The sequence below is a fragment of the Mytilus edulis genome, chromosome 6, assembly GCF_963676685.1.
Source record: "Mytilus edulis chromosome 6, xbMytEdul2.2, whole genome shotgun sequence".
In the NCBI taxonomy this organism is placed as follows: domain Eukaryota; kingdom Metazoa; phylum Mollusca; class Bivalvia; order Mytilida; family Mytilidae; genus Mytilus; species Mytilus edulis.
Window position 1 is genome coordinate 58,260,744 of NC_092349.1, and position 24,698 is coordinate 58,285,441.

The 24,698-nt window shown below is 31.6% G+C and overlaps 3 protein-coding genes across 4 annotated transcripts in view; 2 read left to right on the forward strand and 1 right to left on the reverse strand.

Annotated features, from left to right (window-relative positions):
• LOC139527966 (uncharacterized) overlaps positions 1 to 9,658 on the forward strand; it is a 52,057-nt gene extending 42,399 nt beyond the window's left edge. The window contains exons 2-10 of one of the 2 annotated variants that reach the window (XM_071323707.1): positions 2,343 to 2,361; positions 2,988 to 3,080; positions 3,854 to 4,000; positions 4,870 to 5,058; positions 5,689 to 5,835; positions 6,459 to 6,520; positions 6,904 to 7,000; positions 8,504 to 8,842; positions 9,544 to 9,658. In XM_071323707.1, coding sequence (XP_071179808.1) covers positions 2,346 to 2,361; positions 2,988 to 3,080; positions 3,854 to 4,000; positions 4,870 to 5,058; positions 5,689 to 5,835; positions 6,459 to 6,520; positions 6,904 to 7,000; positions 8,504 to 8,842; positions 9,544 to 9,623 — 1,170 coding nt within the window. In that variant the 5' untranslated portion in view covers positions 2,343 to 2,345 and the 3' untranslated portion in view covers positions 9,624 to 9,658. Of the gene's footprint in view, positions 1 to 2,255; positions 2,362 to 2,987; positions 3,081 to 3,853; positions 4,001 to 4,869; positions 5,059 to 5,688; positions 5,836 to 6,458; positions 6,521 to 6,903; positions 7,001 to 8,503; positions 8,843 to 9,543 lie in introns of those variants that run through there. The other variant, XM_071323709.1, reaches the window with a different exon arrangement.
• A 1,118-nt stretch (positions 9,659 to 10,776) lies between these two features.
• LOC139527967 (serine-rich adhesin for platelets-like) lies at positions 10,777 to 22,964 on the forward strand. Its single transcript, XM_071323710.1, has 2 exons — positions 10,777 to 10,876; positions 19,877 to 22,964. Exon 2 carries the CDS (start codon positions 20,008 to 20,010, stop codon positions 21,049 to 21,051), a length of 1,044 nt encoding a protein of 347 aa, XP_071179811.1. The 5' UTR covers positions 10,777 to 10,876; positions 19,877 to 20,007; the 3' UTR covers positions 21,052 to 22,964.
• LOC139527964 (toll-like receptor 2) lies at positions 12,584 to 16,457 on the reverse strand. The gene has a single exon (XM_071323705.1). The coding sequence runs from the start codon at positions 16,394 to 16,396 to the stop codon at positions 14,258 to 14,260; it is 2,139 nt and encodes a 712-aa protein (XP_071179806.1). The 5' UTR covers positions 16,397 to 16,457; the 3' UTR covers positions 12,584 to 14,257.
• Positions 22,965 to 24,698: the final 1,734 nt, after the last annotated feature.

The window sequence follows — 24,698 nt, forward strand, 5'->3', positions numbered from 1 at the left end:
AGTAGTATCTTAAATCAAAGAATGATTAAAACTATGGAAAAAAATTAACTAATGCCCAGTTTGGATTTAGAGTTGATCATAGAACTGCAGACAGTGTATTTATCCTTAAAACTTTGATTAATAAATATATTCATAAAAATAAAAGAAAACTTTATGTCTGTTTTGTAGATCTTAAAAAGGCTTTTGATTCCCTTTGGAGAATTGGAATGCTTTATAAATTAGCTAAAATGGGTGTAGGGAAACATATGTTTGAAATAATAAAACAACAGTTTATTCATACTGAAGCATCTAAAAAATATAATGATAAACATTCTAGATTCTTTCCCATTGACCGAGGAGTAAAACAAGGGGACAGTATTTGTCCCACACTCTTCATTTTATTTATTAATGATATAGTTGAAAATTTTGACCATAAAGGTTCAAAACCCTTGAGAATATTAAATTCTGATATAGGAAGTCTTTTGTTTGCCGATGACCTTATAATTTTATCCGAATGTAAAGAAGGTCTTCAAAATAGCTTAAATAACTTATCAAATTACTGTGAAAAATGGCAGTTATGTCTAAATACTAAAAAAACAAAAACAATGATCATTGAACAAAGAACTACAAAACTGGAACCATACATTGTAAGGTTCAATAATGAAAAAATTGATAACGTTACTGAGTATAAATTTCTGGGCACTCTGATAAAAAATAATGGAAATCTAAATGCAAGTTTAACAGATTTAGTCAAAAAAGCTAGGAAAGCTCTGTTTTCATTAAAAACACATGCAGCCTTTTTGGGAAATTTCCTGTTAATGTATCCTGTAATCTTTTTGATTCTCTTATAAAACCAATTTTAACATATAAGACATATAATGTTGAAATATCATACATGGATACATATCAATCTTATTATAGAGCAAAAGGCAGATTAAAATCCCAAAAGAAAGATATAGATAATTTCCAATATTTGGATAAGACTCCCTTCGAAAAGGTTCATGTTAATTTCTGTAAATATATTCTAGGTACTAAAAAACATCTGTTAATATATATATTAAATTAATAATAACACAAGCAATTCTTTATTGGGCTAGATTAAATACTGAAAACATAAACCCATTACTAAAAGAAAGTTATACATTGAGTAAACACCTTGATTCACAAGGAGTTTATACTTGGTCCACTTTTATAAAAGATTCAACACAAGAAATGAATATTGATATACAAAAAGTAATGTCCAGTCAAAATATGGAACAAGTTAACAAACTTAAGACTTGGATTAAGAATATTACAAGTAAATTTTATTCAGAACTACTGGAAAATAAAATTAATTGTTTGAACGAAAATAACAAACTTTTTCTTTACAAAAATATTAAAGTCAAACAAGACCAAGAATTTTATCTAAAATATCACAATTTTGAAACTAGACATTTATTTACAAAAATTAGAATAAGTGACCATAATTTGCTCATTGAGAAGGGCAGATATCTAAAAATACCTCGAGACAATAGAACATGTCCAACTTGTAAAACCTTAGAAGATGAAAATCACTTTCTCCTCCACTGTCAAATTAATAATGTTTTACGTATAAAACTTTTTAATGACATGGCAATAGATAATCCTATGTTTCCAAATCTATCTGATGCTCAAAAACTAGTAGTCCTACTAAATCCTTCTAATATAAACCAAGTGAAAAAACAGGTTCCTTTATAAAACAGTCTTTAGAGCTGAGGACAGGGGACTCTTAGTTAGTTTTACTTGTATATATATAGATATGTGTGTGTTCAACTCAGTTATTTTATTGTTGTTGTTACTTTTGTTTATGTCACAAGTATAATGTTACTTATATGACAAATAAAGATTATTATTATATATTATATTCTGGAGGATTTTGTAAAGTCTGACGTAATTTGTACAATTGAGAATTGATGCGTTTTAAGCATTCGTCGTTGAACATTGCATCATATTAAAAGTACCGGGAAATAATACTGATAAAAAATCATTCCGTGCGATACAAATTTGAAAATTTAAACAAGCGAGAAAAACCTTGTGTACATGTATAATATATAAATGTAAATTGCGAAACGGTCTTTTAAAAAACTGACCATGCAATACAGACATTATATTATCCGGTCAACTAATCTGAGATAGTTTTGTTGTTGTTGTTGTTGTTGTATCATATGGGTGCCGTTTTGATAAAATAATACAACAGCAGTAACCACATTCTGGATAGATAGATACTTTATTCTCTAAAAACTAGATACAAGTTTACAGAGAAAGTGTACCATTTGGACATTGACGTCTTCCCGCCGAATAGTTACGTCACCCAAGTCTTCATTGAGTAAACGACGAACATTACCGACATGGGCTCCTTAGATGGTTAGTATTGTTACGATTATATAAATTGTGACCGAGGCACTGAAACCGTTTTTTTGGGGTTTTTTTTTTTTTGTAATTCAAGACACCGCCGTTTTCAGGCTATGCCATATCAAGATTCGCCTTTTTCTAAAAGGGTCAAATATATGTCCTCTTTTTTGGAAGAGATACGCGATCGGGAACTGCTTTTAATTATGCTATTTGTATAACACCATAGTGTCTGTTTTATGGTAGATCATAGCTAGTCTTACCCAAAATATGTCTTAGGTTCAACGAGTTACATAATTATACTGTCTGTATATATAAGGGAAGACCAGAGTCGCTGCCGTGCACAAATATTATTAGGCTACATGAATACACTGTGCAGATTTCAGTTTAATTTTGAATTTATTAGAAAGATAATCCCGGTTTAAACATTCATTTAGATTTCATGTACTATGCGGTATTGTCTTTGCTCATTGTTGAAGGCCGTACGGTGACCAATAGTTGTTAATTTCTGTGTCATTTGGTCTCTTGTGGATAGTTGTCACATTGGCAATCATACCACATCTTCTTTTTTATATTTCGATTTCATGTATACTCATTCATTTAAACTAGTAAATTGTTGAAACATGTATATTTTTTTTTAGATAGTCACGTAGGGGATACACCAGGAAAAAGAAAATGGTTTAGTCTGAAACGTCGACCAAGCGAAAAGAAGAAAATTATCAAAAATATTCTAGGTTTGTTCAATTTAAAAAGAAAACTGAAAAGTTGAAATAATGAAAATATTTTCTTTTTGCATTTGATGCATACAAATAACTGCAATTTTTGGGTAGTTACTGAGACATTGCGCATGAAAGAAATGATAATTTCACAATGCCGGTGGAGAATGAATTTGTCAAGCAAAATGGATAGAATAGACTCCCTCAATAAAAAGTCCATATCTAAAAAATAACAAGAATGGTATGATTGTTTAACTAAGTATTTAACAATGCTTTAATTCGTTTTATTATTATGTACGAAGCAAAAATGTGTTGTATTTATGGACTTCCAAATGGTAAATTCAATAATACACAAAAGCACTGACTGCAAGATACCAACCTCCCTTTGAACATGTTAACATTTAAAATAATATCAAAACATGTTTAATTTCTCAAACAAAATAATGTTTAAAAAAAAAAGAAAAAAAAAGACAACCGTTAATATATCACAACTTCAATTTTTTTTTTTTTAAATAACATTTTTCAAGAATAATTCTTTAACGACAAAGATAACAGGCGGAGGATAATAATCATTCCATTTTATTTACAAATAAAACTTACTCTTTTCAAAAATAACCTTCAACGGCACCGATATTAATTCATATACATTTATCTCACTATAGAACTAGGTCTGACTTATATGAAAAGGAATTTTGTATCGACATTGAAAGAATGCAGAATTGCCCTAATTTAAAAAACTGATTTTCTTATCTAAACCCGAACATTTTGCTGATTGAGATTTTTTTCAACAGAGAAACAAGATGTCCTCAGTAGTAAAATAACCACACTGACAGATGACAGAAAAGGAGCACAAGAGGAGCTCGGTGTTACAAATAAATGCATAGCTGATTTAACAAGCAAAATTGCTGACCTGGTTTATATAAGCGATTTTAGAAAAGGTAGAAAAATAAAATTAAAATGTATACCTCAACAATTTTGTTATTGTATGTATTATGCAAGTGAAGCCACAGACTTGTGATTTCAGATGAGTAAATGTTGATAATGCACATTGCGATGGGTGCCAGCGAGGCGCATATGTGCTACTCAAAAATCTGATATTCTGTAGTGTTGTTGGATGGTCCAATGCATTAGGACACTGTTTGACATTGAAATACACATACAAATACTTCCGGATGTCACAAACAATTAACTAAGTACGACTTGTGACTCTCAGGAGAACCACTTGCAACTAATATTATGAAGAAATAATATCTTACCTAATAGTGCTTCCCTTAACTATTAGTTAAGCTAACATGAGGGATTCTAAGTTAAAAGCTGTAAACTTAGTAAATTCTTACAGCAAATATGCAATAAAGATATTGTAACGTTGAAAAAAAATCCTGGTTGTGCAAATATGTTTCATATTTGATTTTTGTCATGTCTAAGTCTACCGATACCAAACTGAATTTTTTTTTTTTAACATTTAGGTATACAAGCATCATATACTAGTACATGTTGCTAGTTTCAACTGAATTTAGACGAATGTGAAATATATGCTGCCGTGAGGTGTCAAGGTTTTTGTGCTTTTTTCTTCTTCTTAAAATCGTTAATTTCCAAAAACAAACAATAAACAAGCAAACAACCAAGCAACATAACAAAGTAGATAAAAGATGTAAAATAAGAAATATATACCTTCCCTCTGTAGAACAAAACCAAACAACAAACTAACGAGAAAGTAAAAAACAAAAACAAATAAAGTGCCATTAAATGTTTATAATGAATACTCTTTACAATTAATTGAATATGTAAATTTTGCATACACTTACAGAATTCGACGAGGATTTAAAACGCCAGCTTATTGAGGGACGAAAAGAACAAAGCTCACTTGCAGATGAGCTAAAACAGACGTACAAAGAAAAACAGACAGTCGAGCTAGAACTATGCAGGTTTCAAGCTCACTCTCAGAGAATGACATCTGAATTAGAGCAAGCAAATAGAAAACTAGACAGAGCCGAAGGTATATTTTGTATGTAGAATATTTTGCAGAGGCGGATTTAGGGGGGGGGGCAGGGGGCCCGCTCCCCCTTTTTTAGAAAAAAATTTGGTTGCTTATATAGGAAATCACTGAAGCGTGACGAAATCGGGCACCCTCTCAGGCAGCCAGTGGGCCCCCACTTGTGAAAATTTCTGGATCCGCCACTGTTTTGTATCTTTTTCTCGTCACAATACCATGTGTGCGGAAATTATTATGATCTCTCTATATATATCTATATACCTTTCAGGTATTCAAAACTTTACATCAGTTTTGTCAATTCAAATTTAAAAATCTGTCGATTTAGTAAAATGGAGAATTCATATTGTGATTGAAGTCAGTGGTGGATTTGGACGGGTTTTAACTCCTTATAAGTTTTTTTGGCCAAAAAATCTTTAAAAAACTAATTCCGATAATTACACCCCCTTTCTGACAATACTTCTTTTCGGCATTTAGTCGTTCATAAAATGAGCTTTTATTCGCCACACTCCCTATTTTTCACGATAATTACACCCTCTGTTTTCAACACTGGATTTGCTATTGACAATGTATGGATTTTGAATAAAGTCTCAGTTCAGAATAAGTAACTATCAAACAATTTAAGTAACATTTCAGATATGCTGATTAAGTCTAAGAACAACATTAACAACATGAAGGATGGGAAGATGGATTTACATCTAGAGATACAGAGACAAGAGGATGTCATACGAGAATTATCTGTCGACGTACAACTATTAAAGGAAAAAATATCCGGTCTTCAAGGTATTTCTGTTTACGAATACATTGATATGTTTTACAATGTATTTGGCGGGTGTACAATTTCTCGAATGAGAAAGTTATAGGCTATTGCATTAATAATTTTGGTAAATATGGAAATGAACAATATAGTAAATCAATTTCAGATCTTTCAGTGCGTTCTTCATAAAAATAAAACACTTGCCGACGTATTGTAGGTTTGAGTTGATTTAATTTTGCATTAAATTGTTTTCATAATAAGGTTATAAATTTTTCTTAAAATGCATAATCAGCAGTATTGAGTAACTCAAATATTGGCTCCGAAGTTGTTGTTTTTTCAATAGGCCTTTAAATTATTAGTTTCTTGTTTCGAGGCCTATCTGATGGAGGGAAATTAGTTTTACTGAAGCCCATTTTTTGAAAAATACTAGTATGAAGGTAACAATTAAACACATCGTTGGGGAAAAAATGAACTCCTTCAAGACAACACGTGTTCTTGGAATTATCTTCATCATGTTGACTACTCTTTTGACAAAAAATTTGAAAAGCAAACGATATAAATCAGCAATCTATACCTATCTATACCTGATCTTGAAAGTCACGAACATACTCATGCAGTTACTGTGGTAACACGATTATTTTTTTCTTAGGTGAAATTGGAGATGGAGAAAACAGAATCGAGAATATGAAAGAAGAACGGGCACAGCTTTTGGTAAGAAATATTCTATTTTTTGTCTCATTGGCAACCATACCACATCTTCTTTTTTATATTCTAATACACTTTAAACTAATTAATTTCAAACATAGACTTTCTATACTAGTAAGGTAGTATGGAAAGTCATGAACCTTTTCAAATTCAAATTATTCGTCATTCTAAGCAATTCAAGTGTACGATTTGATGTAACAAACAGAACTTTGATTACAATTTAATATTCAAACAAGATGAGCGAAAGACTAAACATATGAATTAAATATCGGTTAAATCGTGTGTACAAATAATCATATATTAGTATTGATAATTTAATTGTTCTTGTCATATATTTTCTTTATACTTATTGGCTATGTATCTGAAGTCGTCGTATTTTATTTTATTAGGAACATATAAGATATAAATCAAAATTTTACGAAGACAAACTCAAGATCTGCTTTTTACATATTACTGGTCTAAAGAAGGAGAGGGATCAACTTAAAGGTAGAAATAAAACCCATACATAATGATAAAAAAACCAACAACCACCTCCCAAAACAAACAAAAAACAAACATATATATATATATATATATATGTACCGATTATCAGGTTATCTGCATGTTGATATCGTAAAATATCAGCTGCGAGACATAATATGAAGCTTTTTGTCGAGTGAGCGTAGCGAACGAGATCAAAAAGCCTTCATATAATGTCAAGCAGCTGATATTTTACAATATCAATATGCAGATAATCTGATAATCGATTTATCGGGCTATATTTGCGTGTTTCAGAAGTGTTTTCTTTGTTTCACCAGCACACAAAAGATGACTTGATAAGTTCGGGTCAAAGTTATTAACGTCGGTTCAAACATTATGACGTCGCTGATATGTCCGGGTCAAAGTTATTAAGGCCGGGTCAACGTTTTTGACGTCACAAAGACATGATACGGAATAATATTAAGAGCTGAACAGAGTGATATAGACAGTGGGACGACCGATAAATATATATATACGAGTCTAAATTGAAAACTACGTTCAAACCTATGATTGCGTTGGATAAAAACCGCAATTTTTATACGTGTGCATGTAAAACAAATTTCGTTGTAGAAGGGTCTAAAACATATATATATATATATATATATATATATATATATATATAAGTAAAACAAAACGAAGCAAAAAAGTGAAAGGAAAACAAACAAATGCAAAAACAAAACTTATGATAATCAAACAACAAATAAACAAAACATAAATTAAAATTCTTCAAAACCGAAAGGTTCTAATGGACACGAGATATTACATGCATGTGTCACATACAAGAGGTATACATTTCCCTATAGGTGTTAATGATAGATGATAGAAAACAACATGGTGTTCTAGATTGTGTTAACAAAATCAAAACAAAACAAAACACAATTCAATGCAAACAAACACAAAAAGAATAGAGAACATTTGAGTGCGAAATTATAAAGAATAGAGAATAATGGAGCAAAATATGATGAAGAGGGTTGGTTACAAAAAATAAGGAATACAAAATTGAAGGCCCCATATGCATACAGAGCCTACAACATTGTACTTCAAGCAACTTTCGTCTCCATAAGAGTTAATGCGATTCTTTCATCTATTCTGACGGATTTTCTACAGAATGCAAATGTTGTGACTGTCAAACAATGAATGCGATAATACTGACAACCGATGGCGTAAATATTATTGTGTGGTTGTTCTGTTTTATATCTAAATATGCTTAATCATCTGACTTACTTTTTATGGTTTTTATAAGGCTATTAAAAAAAATTGAATAAATATTTAAAAAAAAACCTTCCTTTTGAACTCCTTCATTTTTCTGAATAAACAAAATATACAGGTTAGGGTTTTCGAATGAAAGCATTACCTATTTTCCATACTGAAATGGGTGTAAAAAGGGTTGATGACTTGCACATGTTTCACAGTTTTAATCGCTTTTTGAAAATTGATGACAATTTAAAAGATTTAGGTCTAACATTTTAGATAAAGAACCTAGTGGAAAATTATCTATATCTGCAACACCACAGGCACCAATGATGCTTAACAATGGAACCTTTCCTAAAGCAAGTAATATCACTGACTGGGACAAAAGTGAGCTCGAGCACCAGAAAACGAAAGTCTTACAATTAGAGCTTCAGCTGTATCGCCGAGACAAACTCATAGAGAAGCTGGTAGACAAAGTAAAACATTACGACAAGTCATTTAGTTTGGGACAAGATATCAGTATGGTGGCATACCTAGATGAGAACTGGTCAGCAGTTATAATTCCAGCCAACGATACCGACCCATGTACATCACCTTCAAATACAACAACGACCTCAGGTAAAACAACTTTAATACGTACAATATGGGATCTGTTCTCTGTACATGTACTTAGATGAGCAATGCGACGGTTGTCTCATGTTGAGCAGGACATACTCTTCTGGACCATTAAAAAGAATAGGTTTGTTTGCCCAAACCCTACCTACCCAGAAAAAAGCTGCCTACTCAAATTCTTTTATTGTCCTGATTTGAAGAAGTTTTTTTTAATCAGATAGGCATGAAGACTAATAAACATTCGATACTTCAATTTCTTTAAAAAAAAAATTAAAATGCCTACCTACCTACCCACTGTCTCAACCTTGAGTAGGGTTTGGGCAAACCAAAATATTTTTAATTGTGGCCCTGTGTCATCTGAAATCACCCACAATTTTAGCGTTGTCCGTGCTGCTCAGTCTTACTCTTAGTTTCTATGTTGTGTTTTTATTATACTGTTGTTTGTCTTGTGGTCTTTTTTGGGGGTATTTTGTTTTCAGTTTATTTTCAACTTATGAGTTTGAATGTCCATTTGGTAGCTGTCGCGTCTTTGTAACATATCAAAGGACGAGAAAATAAGTAGATAAAGTTTTCCGTTTCTTGAAATTTTAATAGTCGAATCATGACATATTCAATGCAGCAATGTATGAAATTTTTCTGTGTGTATCATGTTTCCTCTTTAAAGATATTGTCGATCCTTTTGTTTTTATATATGCTTTTATTTTCAGAAGAAACAGAAACAGCAACAGTTACGTCACAGTTTTGCAGTTATACCTCTTCAATAAGTGAAATGTTTGAATCTTCATGATTTTTATTATAAAGTTATTATATTTACACCCTCAACATTACTGCTTTTGTTTTACCGATTTATATAAAAGAATATTGGTGATACCGACAAAAAAACGTACTCAATGTAAATTTGAGAATGGGTAGATTGATTAAGCAAAACTACTCCGTACACTCGTTTTACGGTCAGCATATCACGAATTGCATGGTTGACCGTCGTGATGTGCCGGTGTCCTAAGTCACTAGCGACATGTTTTCGCGGTCTTAAATCTTTACATACCAGTACAATCGTTTTGACCTTTAGTTTTACCGCTATCGATTGTGAAATGTTTACAAAGTTTTTGTCCGATGATGCATGCAAATCAGGAGACGCAAACACTGTCGATGCACCCGGTCTCTCTCTCTCTCTTTTCATTTAGGTACAACACATTCAGGTGTATACACGTAGCTACAAAAATGTGAAGGGATCACACGGTGGTGGATTTTTATAGTAAGTTGAATGTCAAATTCATATCCTAAGGTGACGCTAAATACCAATTAGTCGAAAAATATCTAGTTCACCAACAAATGAGGCTCAGTCGATATTATATATGTCTCTGCTAAAACTTTTTAAACAGTAAAAAGAAATAGTTGACCACTATTAGTTTTTTCTTTCATCTATCAGTTTTGAGTTCGTGGACGACTCAGCCAAGTTTAGAATTTTTAACTAATCTTCAAATAAAAAATACTTGTAATGAATATTTATCCATGTGATGAGTTAAGCCCTTTTCTACTGATTTTTATAGTTCGTTCAACTTCTTATGTTGTACTGTTATACTACTGTCCAAGGTTAGGGATCCCGCTAACAAGTTTAACACCGCCACATTCTGTATTTGTGTGTCTGTCCCAAGTCAGGCGCCTGTAAATCAGTAGTTGTCGTATGTTTATGTGTTACATATTTGTGTTTCGTTCATTTTTTGTACTTAAATTAGGCCGTTAGTTTTCTTGTTTGAATTGTTTTACATTGTCATTTCGTGGCCTTTTATAGCTGACTATGCGGAATGGGCTTTTCTCATTGCTGAAGGCCGTACGGTGACCTATAGTTCTTAATTTCTGTGTCATTTTGGTCTTTTGTGGAGAGTCGTCTCATTGGCAATCATACCACATCTTTTTTTGAATTTGGGCTACACTTTATCGGAATTTTGTTGGTCATATTTTATCTATACCAATGGAAGCGGACGCGATAGAGAGCACCCGGAACTTAGTCGTCTGCCTTCTGCAACATCCAGGTAAACTGTACGTAAGTTCTACATATTTAGAGTCTTAGCTGGTCCATGAAATAATTTACAATTAAGTTGATTTCGTTTTCCTTCCCTTCTATCTCCCTTTTTAATATTTCTTTGCTCTAAGGAGCCTTAAGAGGGTCAGTTTTCCAGCGCCCCACTGTCACTGTTGACGATACAAAATACATCGAAACTATAAACGTAATTTTTTTTAACTTTTACCGTGATTCTTCTTTGTGGTCTTGATTATTATATATATGCGATTAGCAAATTTTGGTTGAATATATAAGGAATCACTGAAGCATGAATGTATAGTGGCACTATACATTCATGCTTCAGTGATTCTGTGGGTCTCCTCTTAGTGCACTCAGTGCCCCCCTTTTTTCTCCCTTTTATGAAAATCTCTGGATTCGACACATTTCCGTGAAAGTTAAATCCTTAAATCTTGCATTTGTGTTGAACCCATCAGAAAATGAAATGACACTTACCAAAATCATGGTCAAATAAACAATAACACTTCAGACAGTTCTTTATATTATGATATTTATTTTATACAAATTGCTCACAAAGTTGGTATTGTTTTTTTTTTATAAGGATAGATTTTAGTTTGAAATTATGTAGCTCGTACAAGTAAATTAAATATTTTCCAACAATGTACATATGTATTGCAGCAAAGTTTAAGAAGTCAATAAGCAATTATGTAATTAAAGTAAATCAAACTTTGTTAATCAACTATGAAGAATTTTCAACATCCAATTTCTTAATTGAAAAAAAAATTACCAAGACAATTCCAATTCCCGACTTAAACAAAACACGTGATCTTTATTGTCGGGTTATGGTAGATATTATATGGGTTTCTTGTATCCTATAAAACACGAGTCCTCTTCCTTTTCTATACTAGACAATGCAGTAATCGAGAAAAAACATATGCATGAGTTTCCATGCCCGTATAATACGTACCCAGACCCAACATTTAAAGTTTCCATCCTTTTAGCGCATTTTAAAAAATCTTCGTTAGCCAAAAGTTCCAGCCACACCCTTCTTACGACGGGACAGCTGGCATGCGGGTCTGGTACTTCCCTTTGTTTAGCGTAATTATGTTAAAGCTTACTCTAACAGTTATAAAATAAAACATGATTTACATCAGGCGTTGGTATATTTCTACTTGCGAATTTGAAACTATGAAATTTAACGTAAATGTACCCTAATTGCACCTATACTTTGAACGTTTTGTGAATATTTAAACAATTTACTTCTAATGATAAATAATAATTAAAAAAATATACAAGATGTTTAGTCCCTAAGAAAGAAATTTGCTGCTATTTTTGTTAAGTAGGTACAATTTGGATACTCGGCTGTGACGTTAGATTTGTTGTAATATACTAAGTAATGTTTGATATCATATTGCAAGACATTTGAATGTCGTTTAATACGACAGAACGGTTATAAACTTCCTTATTTGTTTCTGCGCAAAAAGCAACAAATTTTAACTTTCTAATTTGTGAATTTGACAGATTTTATGATGTTGTTCAGTATTTTTGTGATTTTACTCTGTATTAAGTTTAAAATAACGTTTTGAAAACTTGGATTGAGCCCGGCAAAAAGCTAGTGAAAATTAAACAAAAAATAGTACACAACTGAAAAGATACCGCCTTTAACCTTGATAACAAACGATTAATAAGTACACGCGCTTATAATTTTAAAACACGCTTAACTGACGCCTTGAATGAAAGTGAAAAAAAAAGAATGAAACTCCTGTAAGTGAAATACGGGAAAAACACACATTTGTAGTCTAAATTTGAATACACAATAAAACATGAAATAGTATAAAAAATAAAAGAAGGGTAGGGAGGTTTTTTTTATTTTAAGTGTTTTTTTTACATTGAGTCTATGACAGCAACATTCTGACTTCAACGGTACTAAATAAAAAAACAACACACACAAAACCATTTAGGGTAATCTATTGTTAAGACTGAAAAGTAGGGTTCTGTAGACAGAGTAACTGGAACCACACATATATTTTGTGGCCTTACCATTTAATGAAATCACAGGTAGATATTTTATGGCGGGGATAAAATAAATCTGCAATCATACCACATCTTCTTTTTTATACTTACTATAATTTCAATATCACAACACCTACGAACCTGAACTCTAGATTAATTTTTGACAGATTTAAATCTTATGTTTAATGTGGTAAAAAGAATTCAATTGTGGTACAGGTTCTACATTACTACATTGGACTATAAGAAAGAAGTTTATTTTTTTTTTAGGAAAACCCGTAACTTTCAGAGGATTCTATGACCAGTGACAAACGAAGTCGGTAACCCCTTTTTTGTTATGCCCGGCCTTTGGGCATTATGTTTTTTGGTCCGGTTCAGATTAAAGTTTTTGGTTAAGGTGGTACCTAACACTACATGGAGATAACTCTGTAAAATCAGCTAAACGTTTTAATAACGTTGTGTTGTTAAGGGAATATTAAGCTTTTCAATGATCAAAATTTGTCAAACTGCTATATAACCAGACAGTCTAGTGTAATTTTTCTCTTGGTTCAAATTTTTTGAAATTTCATATTTTTGTCAAAGGGTCAAAGTAAATACTTTGTCAAAATTTTATGAAAATTAAACGAGCCAAATTAATTTAAGTGAAGGTGTTGGGTACCGCCATAAGGTAGTTAATTCAATTAACTTGAAACTTAGTACACGTCCTTTATAATATGATCTTTATAACTTTAATACCAAGTTTTGACACCAATTTCACGGTCCACTGAACAAAGAAAATGATAGTGCCACCGAGGCATCCGTGTACTATGGACACATTCTTGTTTTATCGAATTTTGTTCCCAAAATCTCGAAATACTTTGATTCAAAATTTTATAACAATGACTGATCGAAATGAATTGGCTGTTTGGTTAAAATAAAATAAGAATATTGTTTAATTGAAAAGATTCTTATTTCAATAAATGAAGGCATGATATTAATGTCAATGAATACAACAACCGTAAGGTAAAAAATATGCAAACGTTGTATAGAGAGCTCGTAAATTAAGATACGACCCATGAAAATATTAACTGGTTCTTTGATTGCACTTATTCTTACATGTTATCAATTTAACATTGCAAAACTATATTTTTTTTTGAATATTTTCTTTGTCTGTATCAAAATTTATCATATTTTAACTAGTTTAATACATAACATAAAACAAATAGTTTTTAGAACCTTTATGGTCCTGAATTATGTCGTTGCGCTATGTCATGTTTTTCTCAGATTATTTATTACGTCTTTCCGTTAGATCCGGGAAATATATTAATTTGCGGTTGTATGTACAGAAATGCAACATTGCTGGGCTGTAATAAAAGAGAAAAAAAAGAAACATATAACATCGATTCTATTATTTAGAAAATAGATGTTGGAGGTATATCCAAAGGTTTGTTAATGTCTTTAACAACGGCAGTCCAGAACAAAGACTCCCCAAAACCTGCCTTACAAGATAAATATGGCGTTGTGTCGAGTAATGTTTTTAGTGGGGTAATCATGTGTTTTGAATCGATCTGTTGGTACATTATTAATATCAAAACTTCTTTTCCCTGTCGGCGCCTCCGCTCTTGTACAAGATCGATCTCCCATTGACACCATTCGCTTTTAGCAAAATTATTAGACAAAACAACGATAATCTTCCAACTCTTCTCCATATATTTTCCAATATTGTTAATGACTGGCTCTCCGACATCAAAATCCCTATGATGAACACAAACATTAAGGTTAGAATTTTCTAGATGTTTAAGCAAAACGCCATGGACCCATAGGCGATCGGCATCGCAATAAACAACGAACGCGTCAAACTCGTAATCATCTGCCGATTCAAGACTAAAGTACCCACGTTTCATTCGTTGCTTTAAACGAAATAAATACAGTGCATTCTTAAAATTTATCTGACATTGGAATGTCATTATGACAAAGAAAAGCAAAATCAAAACAGATGAACATGCCGTTATTATTATCAGGTAGACAATGCTAAAAGAATTACACTCTGCAATTGTTGGAAAATAATCTGCAAGAAGGGTTAATCGTAGATGTTCCGGATAGTAGCAAGTGTAACGACTCGGCCAATTTTTCTGCATTTTTGTTGAAAAATTCGTTGATCGAATTTTGTCTAAAAACCATTTCATTTCACACGTGCATCGATATTGATTACCGGATAATTCTAGTACGTTTAAAGATTTTAATAGATTTGCTGGAAACGACGTTTCGTTAATAACGTGAATATTGTTCCCATCAAGATACAATTCGCGCATGGATGACAAATTATCGAAGAGGGATTCGTTCCATCGTTCTATCTCATTTCCTTGTAAATTCAACGATTCGATGTGAGGCATATTTCGTAATAATTCTTCTGGAATTGTCGTTATATCTGACGAAGCTAAAGTAAGTTTATGAATATTCCGTGTTGATGCAAATAGTTCTCGTACAATTGCATACTCATTTAAATAGTTATGAGATAAATCCACTTCTTTCAAATTTGGTATAGTTTGAAAAATCGTTTGCGGATTAAATCGTTTTTCCTTATATTTTTTCTTACTATATCGAAAATTATTCCGATACAAATGTAATATCTGTAATGACGAACTGTTAAATGCGAACGGAGCAATGATTTTCAATTGCTGATTATCACCTATGACAAGTTTCATCAAATTATGTAGCAATGCGAAGACATTATTATCCAAGCATCGTAAACGATTTCCATCCATTATTAGATAATTCAAATTATCCAGGCATTTAAAAGATTCTTTAGAAATTTTCCTTATAGCATTGTATGCAAGTGACAAGTATTTCAGTTGCGGAACAAACGTTTCATCGCTGCTATTACAAAAATTGGGTATTGCATATATATTATTATTTGATAAATCCAGAAAACCAGTTGTCATAAGACCGTTAAAATTGACATACACAATTTCGTTTTCCTCGACCTGCAATTTTCTTAGGTTTGCTATTGGTAGAAATACACTTGAATTTAGTTTATGGAACAGATTGTTTTTAAGCGACAGGGCGATTTTAGCTCCTACCAAATGATAAAACATGTCATTCGGAAGTCCATACCAATCGTTTTTCTCTAAATACAACATTTTAATGCTTCCAATAGTCAAACTCTGGAACGAAGATTTCAACGATGTTGTATTTAATAACTTCTCAGTTATTATTCTTAGCTCGGCAATATTTTCAAAATCACAAAACGCATCATCTTGAATTATCTTAATTGAGTTATTCTCGAACCACAATGTCTTGAGGTTGATTGAAGAAATATTCCTAAAACTACTCCGATTGATCACCGTAAGAATGTTATTTTTCAATATCAATTTAGTAATTGTTGGTGGTAGCTTCGGGATATAATTCAAAGATGAGCAGGTTGCTATTCTTTTTGTACACATGCATTCATCATTTATTCCACATGGTTTTTCTTTCGCACAGCAGAAAACATTACATCCAACGGCTAAGCAAAGTAAAATGCACACAGAAGTAAACTTTGAATTCGACATTTTCAAACTTCAAAGTGATAGATAAAAAAGGACACCGACACAAAAAAATACTTCCCGGTATATTGGTATGTTGAATAACTTCCTTGATTCTCCAGTTTTTTATATACCTGTTGATCTCTTGATAATTACGTGCATGTTTCAACTCGATATGCACTTGCTAACCTATATGTCAATTTAAATATTCATTTGACAGTTTTCTAACACTGAAATTCTATCACCAAACCATAATTTTAAACATACTTTTTTGGTTTGCCAAAAAATCACTTTGATACAAAACAATTATAAACTGGCAACAAGTATATATATTTCTTTAATTCAAAACTGTGGAATGGCTTGGTGACCTTGCCTTTCCCAAGCCCAGTCTATAAATCTCATAAAAATATGATTTTCTTATATTGACCTAATATTGTATATATATCCGTGTGATCGTTTAGCATTGAAAATGAAATTGGACTTAAACTTCTTTTATTAACCAACTAAGTACATTACTGGCAGAAATGACTGTTTATTATAAATCTTAACTGGGTTTAATACAGAAAAACTGGACATTAATACAGTGCCATTACAGAAAAACAGGGCGGCTGGGCCATAACAGAAAAAACAGGGCCAGTACAGAAAAACAGTGTTAATATCAAATATAAAAAAATTAACATGACTACCGATTTTCAATACAGATCGGCTTGAAAAAAAGTCATCATAATTTTATTCTGTAAAATACGGCAATGCAATGGTTTTCTTAAGATCAATATTTTAGAAATAGACTAAAAGTTTCAAAAACAGTACAGAGTACATCAAGTTGGCAGCAACACATACACTTTTGTTCAGTTGGTTAATAAATGTATTAAGAATGTTTTTTTTTAATGGCCCTATTATATTTGTCTTCAGTTAGTAATAATGGCCTCGGATGTCTGTAATGGCCCTCGGCGTTGCTCGGGCCATTACAGACTTCCTCGACTATTATTACAGACCTTGGACATATAACAGGTCCATTATAAAAACACCCATTCATTAATACTATAATATTAATTTGAATTGAAGTATATTATAAATGAGCATAATGTATACTTGACTGGTGTAGCAAAACTATAATTATCGAATTTTCAGGACGGTTATAACTTATATATGTTACAGTAAATATGTGAAAATAGGAATTACGTGTAATTACTAAAATTTAGGAATTACATGTAATCCCTGATGCACTTAGTAAATACAAGTAGTTCCTGAAACGGCCCAATTATTACCAGTAATTACTAATTTTAAAATGAATTACACCTATTTACTAACTGTGAAAACAATGTTGTAATATGGTCAGCTGATCAAAAGTTATGGTAATACCAACTAAAGAAGATCAGTGAGTACTCTTAAAAAGTGATTAGCCTAAATTGTACCTTTTTGTTATAGGAGCATTAGCTACAAGATATATAAAAAATTAAATATGATTTTATTTTTACTAAAATAAGCTGAGAAACCTGGTTGATGAGTTGTGCACTTGTAAGTGAATAATTGGACATCATTGAATACGTATTCATGTGACCTTCATTCGGCTTCAATTCAACCCCTAGCTGGAGATAGGTTACCGATGTATTCAGATTTAAAATTGTTAGGGTTTCACGGAACTCAGTATCTCGCCTACTTTTGCTGTTAGTCGCAGGCTCAACAAATATGTAAAAAAAATTTTTTAAATTTTCCTCCAGATACTATCTTTTGACAGTACAGTAAGAAGCTTCTGTCCAAATTTGGTTAAAATCCAGGATGGTTTATAAAATCTAATAAAGGTTAAAAAAAAAAATTAACCACAGAGTGTACATGGTGTACATGTAGAGTTAACTTGAAAAAGTCCATTTATACGGAATATACGAAGAACGATTTTTTTTACAAACTTTACTTCTGGAGATTATCTTATAATTATAAACAAGCTTTTGTCCAAGTTTGATAGAAATAAGTCCATTTATAAGTAAAATACGGAAAAACTTGATTTTATTTTTACGAGATTTATTTCTTGAAAATTATCTTATGATCATTAACAAGCTTCTGTTCAAGTTTGGTAGAAATCCAAGATAGAAAATGTTTTTTTATGTCTCGCGTTTGCGACAAAAGTCGAAGGCGCGATAAAAAGAAACAGAATGACAACATTGAAAGTAAAACAAAAGGGATGAACCATTTAGTTGACTTATTCAATCCACAAAAAGATGATTCTTATACAAGTAAAAACAATGATAGAATTTTTTTTACAGGTATATAAGCTCAAGTTTGGAGGTCTTGAAAAACTCATAAAAAAGAGAAACACAGAAATATGAAATGTGACTCTAAAAACCTTCAAATTGTATAAATTTGTTTGTGAAGAATGTCGGCTTCATCGCAACAGTCTGACCAAAAAAGTCTTAAATAAACCTGTTTTGTAAAAGGAATTTAACTTATGTCATTGGCCAAGTTAATATGCAAAGTATGTCTGATGGAGATTTTAATTTAAAAAAATTATGGGATTGTAAGAATTATCAAAATTTTTCAATCAAATTTGGCATTATCGAATGTCTATCATCAAAAAGAGGTGGCGTAGTTGCCTATAAACTTGATTTTAGGGAGTTTCAAAAACTTTTAGAACAACCATTTCCCAGTTTCAATTCACAATAAAGAGTATACACTTTTGATGTGCCTTATATTCCTTAATCCTAAATTAAGTAAGCCCCAAAATACCTACCCTTTTACTTTCTAATTTAGTGTCTTGAATTATATTTTTATTTCAAAGCAAAAATATCAAGTAAGTAAACAGCTGTTAAAATGACAAAAAAATATCAGTGAATACCAGTAATTACTGAAACAACTGGTAAATACATGTAATTGCTAAATTGGCCTATAGTAATTACAGGTATTTACTGAAATCTTTAGTAAGTACGTGTAATTCCTAATTTTACCTATTTACTGTAACATGTTTATAGGATAGTTTAAATAAAAGATTTCCAAACGTGAAATTTTTTTCGGCTTAAAATGTTTTGTATAAGGAAATTGAGATAACCGTTGCTTACAGAAAATTGGAAGAATGCATATTTCTCACGGAAGTAGATAAAAAAAATCATTATTCAATTTAAAGTGGATAGAAATAGTCACAATCAACAAAAAACTGTTTAACACTTAAGATGTCTCTATTTGTGGATTTTTTCTCTCATATCTATAATTTATCATGTATTGAAAAAAACACCTGTAAACAGGATGCAGTGATTTTCCCTTGTTCAAATTTTAAGTATTTGAAGTGTTAAATCAATTGTCTACATTTTTTTGCAAATTGAAACGCAATTTATTTTGAGGAAATATGATTCAAATTATGAGGAATTGGGTTTTTTTTAAGATAAAGTTATGTTCATGGTCTAAAACATTAAAAAAAAATATCTATACATATTTTTGGCCACTCTAGTAAAACAAATTGTACAGAGAAAAGTGTAGCACCATATGTATAATCTCTGTAAATATCATGTTTATTTTCAGAACTGAGACAGCTGATTTAAGAACAGGAAATTTGAGTGTACTACTTGCACAATTACAGTTCTTCAATAAATCAACAACAGCTGACCAAAACATTAGTCAGTGGGAAGAGTAGCTCATCGGTTGACCAAAGTATGAGTGAGACAGGGAACCCAACAGAAAAGAAAATGTCTCAAAACCAGACACCATCCGTACAGTCAGTAGAATCATCACAGTCTCAGGAGTTATGCACTTCGACTGAATACACTGGTAGTCAAAAGTCTGTTATTTCTTTATCTACCACCTCTATATCACAAACAAACAGTCAGTCATCAGTAATCTCTTTATCAACCGAACTATCTGAAGATGACATGTTTAACAATGTCAGCACAGAACCTTCAGATTCAGATACATGCTCAACCAGCACTCCAAATCAGTTCATTGATCTCAGAAATTTTTATCCATCTGTTGTTAGATATTGCCAAGGACTTACTGTTCTTACTGGAAGTTCCAATAAAACATCGTCCACGATGACTGATATTCAGATCCTTATGACCAACGGCAGTGATAAACGATTATTACCAGAAAATATGCCTACATATTTTAATGATCCGAAGAGTTCACTTGAATCTGGGCAAAATCAACCTGCCTATGTCCTGTTAAAGTCAAACAAGGTTATATGTATTCTGATTGACAATATAGAGCCTGGACAATACATTCTAAAAAGGTTTTGTAAGAAGGTCAAAGTCATGCACGAGAAGGTGGTTACTGATAAAGATTTAAAAAATGTAAATGTAAGTAAAGCAATTGTTTCAAAGTATAGTGGACCTGTTACCGATGATTATCAGGGAGATTCACAGATTTTTATATTGGGATCATTTCACAAGCAACCATTGAACTTTAAAATGATATCCACACATCAGCCATTATCCACAAAACTTGCCTTGCTTGAACAAGACGAAACACAAACACTACTTGAACAGACAAGTTCGGCAAAACATGACCAAATATTTTTACAGATGATTAACAACGCTGTAAAACAAATGAAAACTGTCACAACAAAGAAAAGCAGGAAGAAGAAACTTAAATCAGACATTAATAACAATTTGGATGGATTGGAAAATGACTTTAATGAACCAGTGAAAAAGAAACCTAAATTCCAACTGAGGATTGTTCTAAAGAACAAGGAATTAGTCTGAAGAAATCTAAAACTAATTTAAGCCAGGACAATCACTGATATACATGGACGGTAATAAGTCTGTGATAATAGGCAAGAATTGACTTCGCTTGTTAAATAGAACAAGGAACATTAAAAACTCGTGCAGTAATATAAAACTAATTTAAGCCAGGAAAATCAGTGATATACAGTGGTGGTAACAATACTTTGATAATAGACAAGAATTGACCTTGCTTGTAAAATAGACTAAGGAACATACAATACTTGTGCAGAAGTCGAAAATTAATTAACAACAGGACAATCAGTGATATACATTGGTAGTAACAAGACTGTGATAATAGGCAAGAATTGACTTCGCTTGTTAAACAGAACACGGCACATACAAATTTCTTACATCTGATGAAGTAATGTTATGGTCAGCAATATGAGTCGTGTGATATTTCTTTTATTTATTTCTGAAGTCTTTCCATCGTAATTTATATTTATTTTAATTTGCGACATTTACCTTACGTATTTTAAACTCGTAATGGCGTGTTCCCTGTCCTTTATTCGTTGACTAGTTTTCTTGTATTCTTTAGATTTCACCATCTCTTTATGCTCTATTTTTTATGCCTATTTTTCTCTATTAAAAATCCTCGTCCATGCTATCAATAAATTGACTAGTTGTAGTGGTACCAATATTTAACATGTTTGTGCAATTCAATTTGAATTAAACAGGATTTTTCTCAATATGTTAAAAAAATAAAATCGCATTTTATTCAAAAATGACAAAATCGCAATTCGAAATTCACGCAATAATTTCTGAATATAAGTAACACATTTGTTTTCCTATGAAGTGTCCTTGCATAAGGCATGATAGTTTCAATTTTTTTTATATTAAAGGGCTATTGCATGAATACTGGGGAATACTGTCCCGAGTAGAATTTTATATTGCACCAGCTTGCGAGTGCAATATATGTTCTACGAGGGACAATATTCCCTAATATTCATGCAATAACCCTTTTATTGTATAGCAATTTAATATTGAAAGTAAAAATTCGTTTAAACTAAGATTTTGTCGTTGATGACGTCATGAATTTTGAAGATTTATTGTACTAGTGCAATATTGGAGTTTATTGCATGCTAACCTTTTGGTTACTTTCTATGGGAAACATTATATTGCTATGCAATAAAAAGGGTTTTCTGATTGACGCACAGTTTTATTTTAAATATGTAATCAAAATGAAGTCACGTATTTGAAACTTAATTCTGCCATAGTGATACAATATGATATATTATCGTATACGCTTATTTTATGTCATATTCTTTAGGTCATGTTTTCTGTGTACAATTTTGGTATCATACACTTTCAAGGTTTTATAGAGGTCATAATTCAGTTTCTTTACTAAGGGGCTATTTATTTAGCATCGCAATCTTTTTTTCTTGTTTGTAATTTTCAAGATTAGAAAGCTATTTCTCCTTTATAGATTTACTCCTTTTATTTGGGTGTAGTAGGATAGGAAAGTAATTTCAAAATCTGCTCAAACCGACATACTGTCTTTGCCAAATTTGCACACAAAACATTGCATTGATGTCAGGAAACGAAAAAAATAAATTTTGATGGAATAAAGCATTATACAGAAAGTGATACAGATCATTGTAATTTATTATATCTAATGTTGTAATTGTCTGCACGTGATTATTTTTTTTTATGACAAAGTGAAAATACATACTCTTAATTCATTACTGATTGCAATATTTTAGGCGAACCATACAGACTTCTACAATATGTTATGACGTCACGGGAGATAACTCATTTTTAACTCAGATGTCAACCATAGAAGTTGATCTTCAAATATGATCTGAATTAGTTTTAAGTATATTAGGAAATGTTGTTGTTTTTGTTATTATCTATTTTATTGTTGTTTTGTTTCACAATAAAATTGTACACAAATGCATGTGTGTTAGATATTTTAAAGCAATAAAATAAAGGCATAATAAATTTACCAGACTACTGCAGAAAATGTCATGTACCATTAATTTTCATTTAAAAGAATTCTTTCTTGATAAGTGTTCATTAAAACGGTAGGATTGCAAAAAATACAAGAAATAAAGAGAGTACGGAAAGGATACTATTGAATGATAATACATAATTGGAATCCAACGGGAATAACAAGTTACTTCAAAGTAATACGCCTTTCATAGAATTATTTAATGAAATGAGCAGATTTGGGATTATTCAAATAGCTATAATATAACTAGTTACTAATTCCAAAATACTTGAAATCTTTATGTTATTAAGCTTATTTGAAAGCAATGAATTACATTCCTTTAAAATGTAATTATTCAAAAATTTAAAAAAAAAATAAAGTATTTGATTGACAGTATAAAATATTCATTGTTTTTCTGATGTACTCATATACACATGCTAACTGGTCTTTATTCTATTTCATTACGTATGTCCTTCGGTTTAAATCTAGGTAAATAGCACACTTTAAGGAGGTAGACCTAGGTTAAGGGAGATAACTCTTTAAATCAGTCAAGCGTTTGTAAAAGTCAAGTTCACCAATGTATTTTAAGCATTTACCTGAAACAGATTGAAAATAATCTATGTAACCTAGAAGCTTAGAATATGTTTTTGAAAATGGTTGACACAAACGTACTGATGAGTTTAAGAGTTATTTCCCTTAACCTAGGTCTACCACTTTTATGACAGTTGTTTATAGCTCCGTTATATTGACACCAAGGGTAAGCATCTCAAACAGACATTATTAGATAATAGGGCAATAAGTCAAAACCGTGTTAACAACATCACAGACATACAACACATCTGACAATAAAAATCCAACAAATAAAAAAAATAAAATTATTTTTAGAAAATAGAAGTTGGTGGAATATCCAAAGGTTTGTGTATGTCTTTATCTACAGCAGTCCAGAACAAATTCTCGCCAAACCCTTCTTTATATGACAAATAAGGCGTTGTGTCGAGTAATGCCTTTAGTGGAGTTATCATGTGTTTTGAATCAATCTGTTGGTACATAACTAATACCAAAACCTCTTTTCCCTGTCGGCGCCTTCGTTCTTGTACAAGGGCAATCTCCCATTGACACCATTCGCTTTTAGCAAAGTTATTAGATAAAACAACGATGATCTTCCAACTTTTCGCCATGTATTTTCCAACACTGTTAAGGATTGGCTCTCCAACATCAAAATCCCTATCATGTACACAAATATTAAGGTTACAATTTTCTAGATGTTTTAGCAAAACGCCATGGACCCATAGGCGATCGGCGTCGCAATAAACAACGAACGCGTCAAACTCGTAATCATCTGACGATTCAAGACTAAAGTACCCACGTTTCATACGTTGCTTTAACCGAAATAAGTACAGTGCATTCTTAAAATTTATCTGACATTGGAACGTCATTATGACAAAGAAAAGCAAAATCAAAACAGACGAACATGCAGTTATTATTATCAGATAGACAATGTTTAACGAATTACACTCTGCATTTGTTGGAAAGTAATTTGCAAGAAGGGTCAATCGCAGATGTTCCGGATAGTAGCAAGTATAACGACTCGGCCAATTTTTCTGCATTTTTGTTGAAAGATTTGTTGATCGAATTGTGTCCAAAAACCATTTTATTTCACAAGTACATCGATATTGATTACCGGATAATTCTAGTACCT

What these genes read in the sequence shown, in the direction of transcription:
- LOC139527964 (XM_071323705.1), bottom strand. Translation starts at nt 16,396, where the DNA reads ATGTCGAATTCAAAGTTTACTTCTGTGTGCATTTTACTTTGCTTAGCC.
- LOC139527967 (XM_071323710.1), top strand. Translation starts at nt 20,008, where the DNA reads ATGAGTGAGACAGGGAACCCAACAGAAAAGAAAATGTCTCAAAACCAG.